At 32.4% G+C, this 18822-nt stretch overlaps 1 protein-coding gene, 1 long non-coding RNA gene and 1 pseudogene across 6 annotated transcripts in view; all 3 read left to right on the top strand.

The window, feature by feature from the left end:
* LOC138856034 (uncharacterized) overlaps positions 1 to 18822 on the top strand; it is a 169102-nt pseudogene that overhangs the window by 12549 nt on the left and 137731 nt on the right.
* PolrMT (mitochondrial RNA polymerase) overlaps positions 1 to 18822 on the top strand; it is a 116944-nt gene that overhangs the window by 8644 nt on the left and 89478 nt on the right. For 4 of the 5 annotated variants that reach the window (XM_036367971.2, XM_036367968.2, XM_036367970.2 and 1 more), the window contains exon 2: positions 5428 to 5568. In XM_036367971.2, the coding sequence (XP_036223864.2) occupies positions 5428 to 5568 (141 nt within the window). Of the gene's footprint in view, positions 1 to 5427; positions 5569 to 18822 lie in introns of those variants that run through there. The other variant, XM_070106460.1, reaches the window with a different exon arrangement.
* On the top strand, positions 5985 to 9212 carry LOC138855999 (uncharacterized). Its single transcript, XR_011395145.1, has 2 exons — positions 5985 to 8462; positions 8535 to 9212. It is a non-coding gene; the product is annotated as an uncharacterized lncRNA (long non-coding RNA).

The following is an 18822-nucleotide window of genomic DNA, read 5'->3' as shown; positions in this document are numbered from 1 at the left end:
GCTGTGTGTTTGGCGGGATTGGAAGGGAATCATCCACTATGAGCTGCTCCCATATGGCCAGACGCTTAATTCTACCATCTACTGCGAACAACTGGACCGCTTGAAGCAGGCGATCGACCAGAAGCGTCCAGAATTGGCCAACAAGAAGGGTGTAGTGTTCCACCAGGACAACGCCAGACCACACACTTCGTTGATGACTCGTCAGAAGCTACGGGAGCTCGGGTGGGAGGTTTTATCGCATCCACCATATAGCCCGGACGTAGCGCCAAGTGATTACCACCTGTTCCTGTCCATGGCGAATGCCCTTGGTGGTGTGAAGTTGAACTCAAAAGAGGCTTGTGAAAAGTGGCTGTCCGAATTCTTCGCAAATAAGGAGGGGGGTTTCTACGAGGAAGGTATTATGAAGTTGCCGTCTAGATGGAAACAGATCATCGAACAAAATGGTGCATATTTTAACTAAATCCGATCACTGTAACACTTTTTATAAAGCATTGAATGAAGAGCAAAAAAGCTGAAGGGAAATAACTGCCAACCTTATATATAAATTGCCATAACTAAGCCGCAAATTGAGATACAAAACCCTAATTTGGTACAACGAATCGCAAAAAAGGAGGGTGGCGTTCGCCAAAATAGGTTTAATGTATATATCTCCTTAACTTTTCAAGCTATATCATCCAAATTTGCAATGGACATATATTGTAGTTTCGACACCTCTTGCGACAGCATGAAAATAGGTGAAATCGAATGATAACCACGCCTACTCCCAATACAACGGTTTGGTTAAAAACGACTAAGACTGCGATTAAATCAATATCAAAATGTGTCAGAGACATTAAATTTTACATCCAAGATGACACAAAAGGACTTTGTAGCAGCTGGTGTTAAAATTGGACAATGGGCGTGGCACTGCCCACATTTAGGTGAAATCACATATCTCCGAACCGACCCTACCAATTTCAACCAAATTTCGTACATGCGATTATTTTGACATTCCCATGTTATAGTGCGAAAGTGGACAGTAACCACACCTACTTCCCATATAACACTCTGATTTTGTCACTTTCCAGTATACAAATCAAGCACTAATTAATATATCGGTATACTCTCGGGATAAGGTGGCATTTAAGGTCTAAAAATTGTCATAATTGGACCATAACTATTCAAGTCCCCAGACACCTTAATTGTGCATCCCAGAGCCTATGGCTGACTTTTTGCCGAAAATATCGGTCAATATGTTAGATATATAATTGAAATTCTGGGAATTTTTTGTTTTGATTTTTGTGTCAAAAATGCGTTGAATCGGATCAATACTTTCCTAAGCCCCCATATACCTAATATTATATAAAGATCGTCGAACTTCCAGTTGACTTTATACCCCATATATCGGCCAATGTGGGAGGTATTTTAATGAAATTGAGAAAGCGTGTATTTCTAATAACAGTGTATCTTTGTGTATCATAAAATGGATAAAATGGGGCGAAAACTTGCCTTAACCTGACTTTACTCCATACATATGTTTATATTTGTATATTTATTAAATTACTTGAAAATAAGTTCTCAAGTACAGTACCCCGCTAACCCATTAGAAACATGGAAAATATATATAGAAATTTACGAATAACGTACTGGGGAAGGTTGCTAGGCGAATAACTTGAATTTTTTCAACTGCTGAAGCATTAAGTAGGTTGTGCACAATATATTACTTCATGCCAAATATAAAAAAAATATACCGTTGCGATTAGGGTGACTTAAATTCGAAATTACATTGAAATGTTTACTTCACTTGGAGTTTAGCATTTGTGATTTCTGGTTCATCAGAGATAAATTGTTTGGCGCAGTGGAAGAAATCGAATTTTTTCATAAGTGTTTAATTATTATACCTTGGGCGGGCAATTCACCCGACCTAAGCCCCATCGAAAACTGTTGGGCGTTCCTTAAATCGAAGGAGTATTCACGAAGTAATCCCACAGTAGCCACACTCAAAGATAAAATAAAGGATGTTTGGCTAATTGACCCGGATTTAAAAATAATGATAAAGAATTGTTTAAATAGTATGCCTCAAAGAGTGAAGGCAGTTATTAAAAATAAAGGTTTGTCAACCAAATACTAAAAAATTGAAGTTTTTCTCAATTTTATGAAAATAGAATATTTCAAATAAATATTCTACAAAAACTTGCATTCACATATCGTTATAATTTTTGGTTTATTTGGCTCTGAACGAAAAATTATATGAATAATTTTCCTTGTTTCTAATGGGTTGGCGGGGTACTGTATACCAGAGCAATGTCAAAAATTAATGCAATCAGCCTTTCCATATCTATGCCCCCAATGATTTTCGTATAATTTTTGCTGACGGCAAGTAAAATATAGTTATAAAATTAATTGAGTCTATGATCTTTAAAATAAGTTAATATGATACCAATTTTGGTGTAATCCATTCACTATTTCGTCGAACAATGAAGTTGAACCTTTTTCGCTACTATTCTTAATATAGAGTTTTGCCAACACCTGAAGGTATTTCCCCGGATTTGATCCTAACAGAGTATGAAATGGTCGGTTACACCCGAACTTTTTGATGTTAAAACAATGGCGGATTTAAAACTTGGCCGCCTGTAGGCTTTTCAATTTTCGCCTCTACTGACCTCTGAAAATCGATACCTTAGTTCAAAATTACATAAATTAAATTTTCTATCTATAAAATTTACACTTTATTATTTAAGAACTAAGGTACCGTGTTAGATCCTTGATTATTTTCACAACAAAGAATTATGAAGAAACATTATTCTAAGCAAAGAAAATCTCAATCATATACTACTTTTAGGGAAAGTTAAGGTATGTCTTAAAACTATACAATACTTACATGATATATGAACCAAACTTACACAAAATATGTACTTGTGAGTAACGTTGATAAATATTTTTTAAAAACAATATACCATAATAAATATTCTTTCTTAATTATCTGTTAGTATTAAAGATACGGTTAAATTATAAAAATATTACAATAACTTTTTGAGTGATTTGCATTTGCAAAATCGAAAATTATATCGTCGTATGAAACTTGTTCGTTAGTTCTGACTCTCTTTAAGCAAGAAAAACTTCTCTCACCAGAGCAATTTGTCGCTGGTGTACATACATATTCATGTTTGGATAAATATTTTATAGATTTTGTTGTCGCATGAACGAAGACAGTTTTTTTAATAATTCAGAATTTAGTTGTATTAAAATTCTTCCAGAAGAAAGATATGTTTGAAAGTGTACGCATTCTTGAATTAAGTCTGTTTCTAAATTATTAGGATACATTTTTTCCTAGAAATTGGCTTTTTCCGTCAGACTCGATGGTGACAAGTCATTCATCATTCAGAAATGAAAATTTCTTGTTAAAACCGTTATAGACCTCTTCCCGTTTTGCTAATTCGGAAATGAGTTTATATATGAGAACGAGAAACGCGTAACCCCCGAAGTAATCACTCGCAGCCATTCCAATATCTTCATCGATAGTTTCATCAATTATTTTTTTCTTTTTGGTTGTGGTTTTCTCTCTTGTATATTGTTTGGATGCATAAAAACACATCCCATACACCAACCATTACTGCCGTTTCCAGCTGTTGTAAATTTCGTAATATTTCTGCCGCTTCTTGTCGCGTTATAAGCTTTTCAGTACAATCATCCTTGATTGATTCCAAAATTACGTACATCAAAAGGTGGCAACACTTCAAGCTGTAAAGCTGTAATTTTTTTGGTGTGAACTATTGTGTTTAATTTTGCAAAATTCTTAAACTTTAATTGATTTTTAGTGATTTAATTCAATATTTAGTGATTTAACTCTGAGTTGCAAACTAAGTATTAAATGTTCTCAAGTTTTGTGCATTATTAAAAAGTTTAAATTTTCAAATTTTTGATGCCGAGTCAGCTTTTTGTTTCATTTTGTTTTATTTTATTCTATTTTCTTTCTTTATTTATCTCATTTACTTCTTTATTCACAGCTGTGTTGCGTGTAGCTTTTTATTTGTTCCAGTGCATCTAAAACTGCTCGCCATATTGCTTTTCAAACTGTCTTGAATTGGAACTTTGATAAAAAAAAATCCTATTATTTTTGCGTTTGTTCTTAATTGAATTTATTATTATTAATATTTTATTAACACACTAATTTATTCTACATCCATTAAATTTTGTTTTACTTACTCATTTATTTGATCATCATTCTTGTTGTTTATTATGCCTTGTAACTTCCCCAATTGTAACATTAAAGGCAAGTCAGATCGCTATGTTTCATGCTGGCTTTGTGATGGGCTTGCCCATATTAAATGTGCTGGACTGACGGGTAGAATCTTAGATTCTATTCTTGACTGTAAGGGATTGCGTTGGTCCTGTTTAAATTGTAGATCTATTAAAATCGATCTATTTAAAGTTTATAGGGAGACGCGCAATGGCTTTAACGAAATCGGTCGAGATCTTGTAACCCTTACTGAAAAATTTAGGCACTACGAAAAATTGTGCAAATCTTTTAAGTGCCTGAATGATTCTCATGAATCCTCCAAACCTGCTCCTAAGTGTAAACGTCCTTCCGATGAAGTAACACCTAGTTCTTCTGTACAGAAAAGAACGTCTCCACCCAATGACCTAATAAATCTCTCTTCTCCTTGCCCTCAAGGTGATAAGCCGTCAACTTCCAAAGAGCTCAATTCACCAAAAGCTCTCTAGTAATAAGTGTCTCACAATTCCAGAGGCTCCCCCTAATAACTTAGTAACATCTATTAAAAATTTGGTTATTCCACCTAAAAAGTCTATATTTATTTCTAGACTTGCCAAAGATACCTTGGTGGAGGACATTAAGTCTTACATTTCGTCACGTTTAAAAATTGATGACGCCTTTACGTAAAGAAAGCTTACCGCTTTAGTTTTTCTGTTGCATAAAGTCAGAACTAATGAACAATAATTCTTACGATCGTCATAGTTAATGATTTGCGGATTGAAAGTCTGGCAAAATGGTTTTATAGCTGTATTACTAACAGATATTTTAGAAATGATATTTATAGTACTGTTTTTAAACTGTGAGTTTAATAATAAAAATATGTTTCACCAAATAAACATTTCAAGATTATTATAAGAGTAAAATTCATTCAAATCGAAAGCTAGCATACTCAAAATTATTATAATTGTGGACTTTATTATTGTAACAAAGATCAAAAAAAATAAACGCTAAACCAAAAATATACATATATATATAACAATATATTTCCTCTATGATATATATTTATATATAATATAAATGAAGCCTTATGCCCTAGTGAGGGATAAAAGAAATTATGGTGATTTATAAGTATGGAATGTTATATTAACCCTTAATTCGGGGGTTCCTATTCTAAATCGATGCAAATGCATTAAATACTTAATTATTTATTTAAAAAAATTATATAATTTTAGATATTGGCGAAAATAAGCGGCAAAAAATTCCAGTCAATCCAGGAGTTCGTTCTCAATCTACAACTATAAACGAAGTACTTAGAAAAAAGAAAAAACGTATAGTAAAACCTCGTTATTCTAAATATGTAGAGCTTCTTGAAGGTGAGTAATTGTGTAACCATATAAGCATTTTATAATCTCTCGAAGATTATTTTGAATTTGAAATTTAAAAATAAAGTTTATATGATAAAAATTAGTGGTCATATACTATGTTGTGATATCTCTCGCCTCTCCCTTTTTTGGCAAGATTGATGACGAAGTTGGTTCAAATTTGTTAGTTGCCATAGCCTCTTAAATATGTTTGTGTTATTTTATTCTTGAAATAACTTAAAATATTAATTAAAAAAGCAATTAAATGGTCATGTTCTTGTTAGCAATTGTTAAGAATTTGTACCAAAGATGTTTTGAAGTGGTTTTGTATTTAAAAAACTTTTTTTAGATTTCAAGAATTTTACAATTAAAAAATTTTTTAAGCTATTGCATAGCTTCTATCGCAGGCTTTGAGTTCGGGGACTGAATCAAAAAATTCCGTAACGGAAATGAACCTTATGCGCTCTAGGCGTATCGTGTTTCGCATATCTCAAACGGAAGAAATCAATTAAAGAGACAGCAGGGTGATTCAAAAATAATAATATTTAAGAGACAATTTTTTTAATGGCAAATAAAAATGTTGAATTTAATAAAAATTCTATTAATAAAAATAAATTATTCAATATTCGGAATTATAATATTAGTAACATTATTATTGAGCTTTTGTATACCTTTTATCGCGGGCTTTGAGAGCGGAGACATGCAACATATGTATGTAAATATTATATGTACACTAACTGATTCATGCGAAATGTTTATGTATGAGCATGCATATAATATATATCGACACAGATTTTGCGAGCCATGGAAAAATATTTTAAATCGGCAAGAACTATGTTGCCCTATTTGTCAATTTTTTCTGTATTTGCGGGGTTGACACTTTTCCCTTCCAGAAGGAACGTCAGAAAGTGGTTCAATTTATGCTTTTTATACTCTCGCAACCTGTTGCTACAGAGTATAATAGTTTTGTTCACCTAACGGTTGTTTGTATTACCTAAAACTAATCGAGTTAGATATAGGGTTATATATATAAATGATCAGGATGAAGAGATGAGTTGAAATCCGGGTGACTGTCTGTCCGTCCCTCCGTCCGTCCGTCTGTGCAAGCTCTAACTTGAGTAAAAATTGAGATCTTTATGAAGCTTGGTAGACATATTTCTTGGTACCGTGAGACGGTTGGTATTGCAGATGGGCGTAATCGGGCCACTGCCACGCCCACAAAACGCCATTAATCAAAAATAAATAAATTGCCATAACTAAGCTCCGCAATAAGATACAAGACTGTTATTTGGTACACAGGATCACATTAGGAAGGGGCATCTGCAGTTAAAACTTTTTTTTTAAAAGTGGGCGTGGTCCCGCTTCTAATAGGTTTAATGTGTATATCTCCTAAACCGCTAATGCTATAATAACAAAATTCACTGGAAGCAAATGTTTTTAGAACCTCTACCTACAGTGTGAAATCGGGTGGCAACTCCGCCCACTCCCCATATAACGGTACTGTTAAAAACTACTAAAAGCGCAATGAATCAAACACTAAACACGCCAGAGACATTAAATTTTATCTCTGGGATGGTATGAGATAACTTTGTAGGAATCGCGTTCAAAATTAGATAGTAGGCGTGGCACAGCCCACTTTTAGGTGAAATCCCATATCTTGAGATCTGCTTTACCAATTTCAACCAAATTCGGTACGTAACATTCTTCTCATATTTCTATGTTATAGTGCGAAAATGGATCGGATTACAACCACGCCTATTTCCCATATAACACCATTTTCAATTTCATTTGATTCATTCACTTTCCAGTATGCAAATCAAGCAACAATGATTGTGACCAAAAATTCTCTAAACTGTTCAAGCCCCTTTGTACTGAATATGTGAACCCCAGTGCCTATAGTTGACGTTTTACCGAAAATATCGTTTAACATAGAACAAAGCGGTAAGATCCACAAAGAAATTTCAAACGAGTATACCATTTGACTTTGCGAGAGTATAAAATGTTCGGTTACATCTGAACTTAGCCCTTTCTTACTTGTTAGCTTTTGCCATCGTCGCTAAAAGAGTCTTGTTTGCAAACGCATGTTCGGGGAGTACGCGTAAAATTTGTGTATAAAGTGTTTTAAATATTAATTAACAAAGTGCATTTATTAATAAAGAAAGTGATGGAAAAATAGTGAAAGAAAATGAGTGAGTACTCTATATACATACATACATTTTATTATTATCACAAATGTAGGTGAAATTCGATAATCAAACTTTTAATATCGTTTTTTTTTGTTTAAATTTTTTGATTGAATAACCATAAGCGGGGCTATTTGTTACAATTTATACAAGAATATTATCTAGAATGTTTCCTATTTAAGTAGCAAATCCCTTTTATTTTATTTTAATAAGTTAACCGGTTCAGCATCTTCCTTCTTATTTTTCTTTTGTCTAAAAGTTAACTTAAGTTAAGGAGAATTTATTGTATATAGTTTTTTATTTAGATGTCTCGAATAGCCATAGGATTGGGGCAGTTTGGACTCTTCATGTTGTTTTAGGCATGTTTTTGAAAGAAATATTGAATATTGCAGCCCAGGGTTTATTTGAGACACTTCTAAACATAATCCAAATGCGCGTTCGAAACACAACGTAACCGAGAAGGTCAAATAGCCACACCTTACGGAATTGTTTTGGTGTGTAATTACACTATTTATACCTATTATTTGTACTTAGCTATTTTCGCTTTATGGAGAAGAAAAACTTAAAGAGCTAAAAAGAAAAAGAAGTTGAAGCGTCAGAAAGATTTGAAGAAAAATAAAAAAAATAAAATAAAAAAATATAAAACGAAACAGTACCAAAATCAAATGCAGAACGTGAAAGGAAATTTCGTCAACGTAATCCAGATAAATCTTACGTGGATATGTAATTTGGTTTAATAATATTATTTGATATTTAAAAACAAATTGTAATATATTCCTCAATATTATTTCACAGGAAAAGATAAAAATTGGACAGTAATGAAGAGAATGTCGTGCACTGTAGGGCTGTTTCAAATATAGAAAATGTAACGCTACAAGAAAATCAATTTCACAGCCAACAACTTCAAATTTATGACCAGCGTAATGAATGCATTGCTCCCAAAGTTATTCTACACAGGAACACAGGAATTTCTGGCGATGGTAATTGTCTATTCCATAAGTGTTTTGCAACTTCAAATTGAGACTTGTGACTTGAGAAATCAGTTATGCGATTCACCCTATTTAAACTCCTGCCACAATCCGCAAGAAGCTATCAAGCACTAATGATTCCGGAGATTTGGATTGTTTGTACTTATTTTCAAATATGTACAATCAAAATGTTTGTGTACATTATTGTTTATACAACATAACTACAAAGAATCAATATAATATCTTTTGTCATTTTAAAGTGAATGATACACAAAACTGGATTCATCTTCATCTTCGTGATCAACATTTCACACCTTTTTATGAAGTATCAGATTTATTGGAGACAATACAAGACGTTACCCAAAATGAAGCCTATGTTGATGCCAATATTCAATATTATTTGCGACATACTATGGTGGAAAAGAGACTTGAAAATGTCGTCCAGGAAACATGAAAGTATTTTGAAAACTATATGTATATAATACTAAATGTAATCTTAATTATATATATATTTTTTTAATTATTCACTTTATACTTTTCACCGAGAATATCGTTCATGCAGATTCGTAGATTGAGACACGTTAATGATCAGTACGGTATTTATTGCCAAATAATTAATGTTCCTATCGGAGTTAATACAATTGTAAAACAATTGCCAAGAAACATTCAAGATGACCATTGCTTTTATGTGCATTTGAAAAAGAAGTTGATTCACAAAACTAGTTATGTCCACGGGCTTATTAATAAGAGGCATATTAAAAAGTGGTTGTCGTATTTAGCTTCTACGCCTCTTTATATTTATCATGACATTAAAATCGATGAATCTTTTTTACTGGCAATGAACGTACTACGCAATTGAATATGGATGAAATAAGTGAACATGTGCCAATTGAAGACAATTTAGTTGCGCAGAAAGAAACTCTTATGTGGAATGATGATTATTTTTGGAGTCTAGCACCCGGTGAATATAACAGCCCAGTCAGTATTTTAATGGATGAACATGCGGAAGAACTATCTTTTCCGACAATCTACGGCGGTCAGTTTCGAACATACAGAGATGGTGTTATTGTTACTTTATTCATGCAAGCTACCAGTGAACTTCGGCGAACCGATAGGCGTGCTACTGACACTCAACACCTTTTATACATCGCTGCTTAAATCATGACGTTGCGAGTTAGTAGATGTGTCAACGTTGCGTTTAAGCATGTTTGACAAGGTACTTCAATTACGAAAGAGACCATTCAATCTGGAGAACAAATAAATAATTGTTTAGAAACAAATCTCGCATTTCTTCGTGGCATACCAAATTGTGCTTGGTTTTTCTTTCGGAGAAATTTAATTTGAAAATGAATAATGATCCACAAGAATCCACAACAAAATATGGGACCACCATTGATGCGGTATTTTCCAGATATTCAGAGGATATCCAGTCTCAAACTTATGTTTCTTATTTCAGTTACCCTAAACCTATAGTTTCAATGATAAAAATTCCTGAATGACCTAAATGTATTGTAAGATAATAAAAACATTTTAAACAAAAGTAACTTCTCATTTATTCAATAAAAGGAAAAAAAATGTTTTCTTGCCTAATTGCCTGTTGTCATTTCCAACGAATGGAAAAAGCTTAAATTTTTAAAAATTCGCGTTTAAAAATCCGAAACGACGATGTAGTGTACATTGGGTAATTGCACTCCGTCCATTTTTGCGAGCCTTATACATGGGTTAAACATATACGAGGGCGGGCTGGCAAAACAAGCAAGGGAGGGCTAAGTTCGGGTGTAACCGAATATCTTATACTCTTGCAACTTGCAAGAATCAAAGCCCGGGAAATTTCTTTAGATGCTGGCAAAACTTTATATTGAAAATGTTGCGACGAAGTTAAACATTCATTATTCGATGAAATCGTGAATAAATTAGAATCAAATTTTGTATATTCTTGACTTATATTGAACGCTATTAACTTAGGCTTAATTTGGCTATTATATTTTAGTTCACGTCATATAAAATTATATTAAAAACATCTTCAAATGAGATATGTGTATGTGATATCAACTCATTTGAGAGGCTAAATTTAATATATTGAGTTGATGTGGAAAATGTCAACCAGTGGATCGGAATTCATTATATTAGGGATATGAGGTTTAGACCAAGGTATAAACCAATTCCATTCTAATTCAGCGCTAAACCACATAATTTTTAAGAAAAATTTCCATTTAGGTTCACTAAAATATCTCACATTTTGGCCAACCTAAACGTTTAAAAGACAGGTGGAAAGACGGAAGTCATTTTATGGGATACATTGAGGATAGAGGGAGATAAAGATTGCATTAATTTTGGCATTGTTTAGGTATACTCGAGAACATATTTTGAAGCAATTTTATATATAAATAATACTGACCGGCATAAAACAAAAATCTTTCATTAAGGTACCTCACATACCATCACCAATCAGCCGGATGTTCGAAAATTCTAATATTATTTATATGGGGGCTAAGCAAAAAGATACACTGTTATGAGCAAAACAAGCTCTCTCATTTTCATTGAGATAACTCACATATTGGTGGATATTCGTGGTATAAAGTCACGCGGAAGTTCGAAAATCTTTATATTATTTATATGGGGGCTAAGGGAAGTTTTGTTATATATCTCACACATTGACCGATATATTCGGTAACAAGTCAACTACAGGCAATCGGGTTCATATAATCGGTACCTAGGGGCTTGAACAGTTTTGGTTCGATTTGGAGAACTTTTGGTCATAATGTGGCATACCAAAAAGGCACTATTCATGCAAAGTTTTATCCTGTTATATTACTTGGTGCTTGATTAGCGTATTAGATTTCTCAATAAGGAAATAGCAGATAATTTGAAAAAGAACAGTAACATAATTAATGATATTTTATTCAAATTTGTCCCACTGGAAATATAATGATATTTGTGTAATGACGTCAAGGTTGTTGTTACCTTGCAACGTTCATAGAATACAAGGTTACGACAACTTTGAAATCATATGCCATAGCCTCTCGAATATGTGAGTGTTATTTTATTCTTAAATAAGCTCAAAATATTAATTATAAAAGTTGTTGAATGGTCATCTTCTTGTTGGTAATTGGTAAGGATTTCTCTATCAAAGATGTTAAGAAATGGAAGATGTTTTGCATTTAAAAACTTTTTTAGACTTCAAAAATATTTCAATTTGAAATAAATTTTGTATTTTTCATAAAAAATGTATATATATGCAACTCTTATTGCCTGATGTCATTTCCAACTAATGAATATTTAAATAAGTCAAATTTGTTAATAAATTTATAAATTCTCAGCACGTGTATCAAAATCGATTTTTACACATTTTTAATTAATATTAATTGTATTTCAAGATTGTTAGGATTATAAATTGTGCAAAACTCGTGGTCAAAAATTCAAAACGACAATGAAATTTGCAGTAGGAAATTGTGCACAAAATTCATGTGAGTGATATGAAGACTGTCAACTTTAAAAAAAACTTATCATCTAAGTCAAAGCATTTTTTAACACTTTTTTGGAAACATAAAAAAAAACGCAGTTTATATGACCATCCTGACCAACAGACATTTAAATATCGTCTTCGTTCTTATCTTTTGAGTCACAACGAAGCGGCTTTAACCGATTTAGAAGGACACAGTTACGTGGGTTGATCACGTAAGCGAGGGCGGGTTGGTGAAACCAATTGAAATAATACTAATGGAGATGAAGTCTCGAAGTAAAAAAATATTTAAAAATATAAATGGGTAAACCATTTTAATATCAAAAACATTTGGGTGAAGCTTATAACCTAGAATGCAGTAACAAAATTAAACTTTTGTTTTTTAGATCTCGAATGTATTTAAAATAGATCTCAAATATAGATTTTTATATCAGACGACATTGAACCAATATGCTCATACTCCCAGGGGGACAAATTTAAAAAGCAAAAAATGCGACTGATTTTTGTTATTTTTGCGTTTTGGTTCATACAATTATCTGATATATGTATCTCGATAGATCGAAGACGATATTTAAATTTCTGTTGGTAAGGATGGTCGTGAAGACCGCGTCATTAAAGATAACCCAAAGCATTTTTAAATCCTCACTCAATTATCATTTATAAATGCTTAAATATTGTTCTTAAAAAAACAGCAAAAACAACACAAACAAAACCAAATAAACTCAGTATTACATGCGTCAAAACAAAGTGTACAGTTTAAGAAAAATTAAAAAATTCCAAAGTTCATACTTTGTGTGTCTTCCACTTGCATAGATAACTGTTTCTACTAAGTTGGACACTACTTCCGGAGAAATTTCGGACCACTTGTAAAATATCCTTCAGAAAATTTTTACTGGTTATACTCCTTTTCCTTATTTTCCAGTTAAAATGATCCCAAAGATGCTCAATGGGGTTTAGGTAAAGCAATTATTGCTTTACTATTCTTGCCGTATGCTTAGAATCGTTATCCTGTTGGAAGATGCAGGATTGATTAGTCTGTTTTGTTCATTGTGCAATCAATAAACACCAGCCTTTCCACTCCACTTGCCGCCATGCACCCCCAAACCATCACCGACCCCCACCATGTTTTACAGTGGATGTGATGTTTTTCTGATCAAACTCCGGATTTTTGTTTTTCCAAACTTAAGTACTTTTTTTCTTCCCAAAAACTTCGAACTTGCTTTCGTCAGAAAAAATTACGTTATTCCAGAACGATTTGTCCTTAGTTTTATATTTTTCCGCAAATTGCAATCGTCGCTTTTGGTTCTGTGTAGAGATTTCTGTATCACTGAGCCGCTTTGGCCTACCCGAACGTGGTCGATCTTCTAATTCACCAAACTTTTTTTTGCTTAGCAATGATTTTTTTCACTGTGTTATAGCTCAAAATTTATCACTAATTTTTTCAAATCCAATGAAGTTTACTTACCCATTGTCAAATTGATGTGTTGCCGGCAAATTTCCAAACGCAAATCAAATTCTATCTACACAAGGATACTAAATAACATTAGAATGAAGCAGTTACAAAGAAAAAACTATGGATAGCGGAATACTTTTTGGAGTAAAATAAATAAGCGAGGCCTATTACAGTTTGTTTGACATTATTTAATCATTTATAAATAATAATTGATTTAAAAATTTTTAAATTTTTTTATACTGAAATAATGGGTGAAATGTATGAGAAAAATGTGTACACTTTCTTTTGACGCTGACAGTATGTGTGTATATGTAAATATGAAACAAAATAAATAATTAAGCAAAGTTTTAAATATAAATATTTTTTTCATAACAAATACTTATTGATATCACACGCATAAAGTTTGTCCACATTTTTATGCACAATTCGTTTCGAATTTTTTAACGCGATTTTTGCACAATTTATACTTTTAACACTTTTGAAACGTGATATTGTTTAAAAAATGTGTAAAATTCGATTTTGATATACGTGTTTTTAAACAATGCGCGATCTCTGTGCATTTACCACTTTTTTTTAATGGATTTGACTTATTTAAATATGTGATTTGCTAGAAATGGCATCAGGCATTATAGTTGCTATTTATTTAAAGTTTTTGAAAATTCAAATTTCTTTTAAATTGAATTATTCTTAAAGTCCAAACAAGTTTTTTAAATGCAAATGCAGGATGTAATGATAATGTAGCATCATTAAAAAATAGTAATTTAGTTTTCACCTACTATCGATTCGCGCTTGCCTTGGTAATTAAGTCGCTAGGTTGCCATCGACAGATTTTGTATCAATTTGATCAAATATGCTAACAGACTTTCAGCTAAATATTAAAATACAACTATCACGCCATGATCAGAAAGGCACAACACTAATTGCGTAATTCTACTTAATACTGGAATATACTTTGTTGTTTTTGGACAAATTTGAATTTATTTGGTTTCATTTATTTATTTGGCTTTTAGTTAATTTACAAAAAAACAAAAGATGTTACTTATTCATAATTCAAAATTGTGCTCTTACCAAATCTAAAAATTTCAATATTCATTACTCAAAATCAATGTTTATTTAGAACACAAGGTTACGGCCATAAAACCAACATTCTCATACCTATAATTCGACGAAAACGTTTACATTATCCTCCTTCGCCTAGATTAAAGGCAACCAACCATTTTGAGCTAACTTTGGGTTTTAATTGGGTTCATGTTGATACTTTGAGAAGGTGTTGGGAAATTTCCATATTAAAGAGAATCCGTATTTTTACGTTTTCTACGCCTCTTTATATTTATCATGACATTAAAATCGATGAATCTTTTTACTGGCAATGAACGTACTACGCAATTGAATATGGATGAAATAAGTGAACATGTGCCAATTGAAGACAATTTAGTTGCGCAGAAAGAAACTCTTATGTGGAATGATGATTATTTTTGGAGTCTAGCACCCGGTGAATATAACAGCCCAGTCAGTATTTTAATGGATGAACATGCGGAAGAACTATCTTTTCCGACAATCTACGGCGGTCAGTTTCGAACATACAGAGATGGTGTTATTGTTACTTTATTCATGCAAGCTACCAGTGAACTTCGGCGAACCGATAGGCGTGCTACTGACACTCAACACCTTTTATACATCGCTGCTTAAATCATGACGTTGCGAGTTAGTAGATGTGTCAACGTTGCGTTTAAGCATGTTTGACAAGGTACTTCAATTACGAAAGAGACCATTCAATCTGGAGAACAAATAAATAATTGTTTAGAAACAAATCTCGCATTTCTTCGTGGCATACCAAATTGTGCTTGGTTTTTCTTTCGGAGAAATTTAATTTGAAAATGAATAATGATCCACAAGAATCCACAACAAAATATGGGACCACCATTGATGCGGTATTTTCCAGATATTCAGAGGATATCCAGTCTCAAACTTATGTTTCTTATTTCAGTTACCCTAAACCTATAGTTTCAATGATAAAAATTCCTGAATGACCTAAATGTATTGTAAGATAATAAAAACATTTTAAACAAAAGTAACTTCTCATTTATTCAATAAAAGGAAAAAAAATGTTTTCTTGCCTAATTGCCTGTTGTCATTTCCAACGAATGGAAAAAGCTTAAATTTTTAAAAATTCGCGTTTAAAAATCCGAAACGACGATGTAGTGTACATTGGGTAATTGCACTCCGTCCATTTTTGCGGGCCTTATACATGGATTAAACATATACGAGGGCGGGCTGGCAAAACAAGCAAGGGAGGGCTAAGTTCGGGTGTAACCGAATATCTTATACTCTTGCAACTTGCAAGAATCAAAGCCCGGGAAATTTCTTTAGATGCTGGCAAAACTTTATATTGAAAATGTTGCGACGAAGTTAAACATTCATTATTCGATGAAATCGTGAATAAATTAGAATCAAATTTTGTATATTCTTGACTTATATTGAACGCTATTAACTTAGGCTTAATTTGGCTATTATATTTTAGTTCACGTCATATAAAATTATATTAAAAACATCTTCAAATGAGATATGTGTATGTGATATCAACTCATTTGAGAGGCTAAATTTAATATATTGAGTTGATGTGGAAAATGTCAACCAGTGGATCGGAATTCATTATATTAGGGATATGAGGTTTAGACCAAGGTATAAACCAATTCCATTCTAATTCAGCGCTAAACCACATAATTTTTAAGAAAAATTTCCATTTAGGTTCACTAAAATATCTCACATTTTGGCCAACCTAAACGTTTAAAAGACAGGTGGAAAGACGGAAGTCATTTTATGGGATACATTGAGGATAGAGGGAGATAAAGATTGCATTAATTTTGGCATTGTTTAGGTATACTCGAGAACATATTTTGAAGCAATTTTATATATAAATAATACTGACCGGCATAAAACAAAAATCTTTCATTAAGGTACCTCACATACCATCACCAATCAGCCGGATGTTCGAAAATTCTAATATTATTTATATGGGGGCTAAGCAAAAAGATACACTGTTATGAGCAAAACAAGCTCTCTCATTTTCATTGAGATAACTCACATATTGGTGGATATTCGTGGTATAAAGTCACGCGGAAGTTCGAAAATCTTTATATTATTTATATGGGGGCTAAGGGAAGTTTTGTTATATATCTCACACATTGACCGATATATTCGGTAACAAGTCAACTACAGGCAATCGGGTTCATATAATCGGTACCTAGGGGCTTGAACAGTTTTGGTTCGATTTGGAGAACTTTTGGTCATAATGTGGCATACCAAAAAGGCACTATTCATGCAAAGTTTTATCCTGTTATATTACTTGGTGCTTGATTAGCGTATTAGATTTCTCAATAAGGAAATAGCAGATAATTTGAAAAAGAACAGTAACATAATTAATGATATTTTATTCAAATTTGTCCCACTGGAAGTATAATGATATTTGTGTAATGACGTCAAGGTTGTTGTTACCTTGCAACGTTCATAGAATACAAGGTTACGACAACTTTGAAATCATATGCCATAGCCTCTCGAATATGTGAGTGTTATTTTATTCTTAAATAAGCTCAAAATATTAATTATAAAAGTTGTTCTCTATCAAAGATGTTAAGAAATGGAAGATGTTTTGCATTTAAAAACTTTTTTAGACTTCAAAAATATTTCAATTTGAAATAAATTTTGTATTTTTCATAAAAAATGTATATATATGCAACTCTTATTGCCTGATGTCATTTCCAACTAATGAATATTTAAATAAGTCAAATTTGTTAATAAATTTATAAATTCTCAGCACGTGTATCAAAATCGATTTTTACACATTTTTAATTAATATTAATTGTATTTCAAGATTGTTAGGATTATAAATTGTACAAAACTCGTGGTCAAAAATTCAAAACGACAATGAAATTTGCAGTAGGAAATTGTGCACAAAATTCATGTGAGTGATATGAAGACTGTCAACTTTAAAAAAAACATCATCTAAGTCAAAGCATTTTTTAACACTTTTTTGGAAACATAAAAAAAAACGCAGTTTATATGACCATCCTGACCAACAGACATTTAAATATCGTCTTCGTTTTTATCTTTTGAGTCACAACGAAGCGGCTTTAACCGATTTAGAAGGACACAGTTACGTGGGTTGATCACGTAAGCGAGGGCGGGTTGGTGAAACCAATTGAAATAATACTAATGGAGATGAAGTCTCGAAGTAAAAAAATATTTAAAAATATAAATGGGTAAACCATTTTAATATCAAAAACATTTGGGTGAAGCTTATAACCTAGAATGCAGTAACAAAATTAAACTTTTGTTTTTTAGATCTCGAATGTATTTAAAATAGATCTCAAATATAGATTTTTATATCAGACGACATTGAACCAATATGCTCATACTCCCAGGGGGACGAATTTAAAAAGCAAAAAATGCGACTGATTTTTGTTATTTTTGCGTTTTGGTTCATACAATTATCTGATATATGTATCTCGATAGATCGAAGACGATATTTAAATTTCTGTTGGTAAGGATGGTCGTGAAGACCGCGTCATTAAAGATAACCCAAAGCATTTTTAAATCCTCACTCAATTATCATTTATAAATGCTTAAATATTGTTCTTAAAAAAACAGCAAAAACAACACAAACAAAACCAAATAAACTCAGTATTACATGCGTCAAAACAAAGTGTACAGTTTAAGAAAAATTAAAAAATTCCAAAGTTCATACTTTGTGTGTCTTCCACTTGCATAGATAACTGTTTCTACTAAGTTGGACACTACTTCCGGAGAAATTTCGGACCACTTGTAAAATATCCTTCAGAAAATTTTTACTGGTTATACTCCTTTTCCTTATTTTCCAGTTAAAATGATCCCAAAGATGCTCAATGGGGTTTAGGTAAAGCAATTATTGCTTTACTATTCTTGCCGTATGCTTAGAATCGTTATCCTGTTGGAAGATGCAGGATTGATTAGTCTGTTTTGTTCATTGTGCAATCAATAAACACCAGCCTTTCCACTCCACTTGCCGCCATGCACCCCCAAACCATCACCGACCCCCACCATGTTTTACAGTGGATGTGATGTTTTTCTGATCAAACTCCGGATTTTTGTTTTTCCAAACTTAAGTACTTTTTTTCTTCCCAAAAACTTCGAACTTGCTTTCGTCAGAAAAAATTACGTTAT

The sequence above is a fragment of the Bactrocera oleae genome, chromosome 3 (assembly GCF_042242935.1).
Source record: "Bactrocera oleae isolate idBacOlea1 chromosome 3, idBacOlea1, whole genome shotgun sequence".
Taxonomy (NCBI): Eukaryota; Metazoa; Arthropoda; class Insecta; order Diptera; family Tephritidae; genus Bactrocera; species Bactrocera oleae.
The sequence above is the reverse complement of the archived record's forward strand: the minus strand, read 5'-3'. Positions and strand labels throughout refer to the sequence as shown.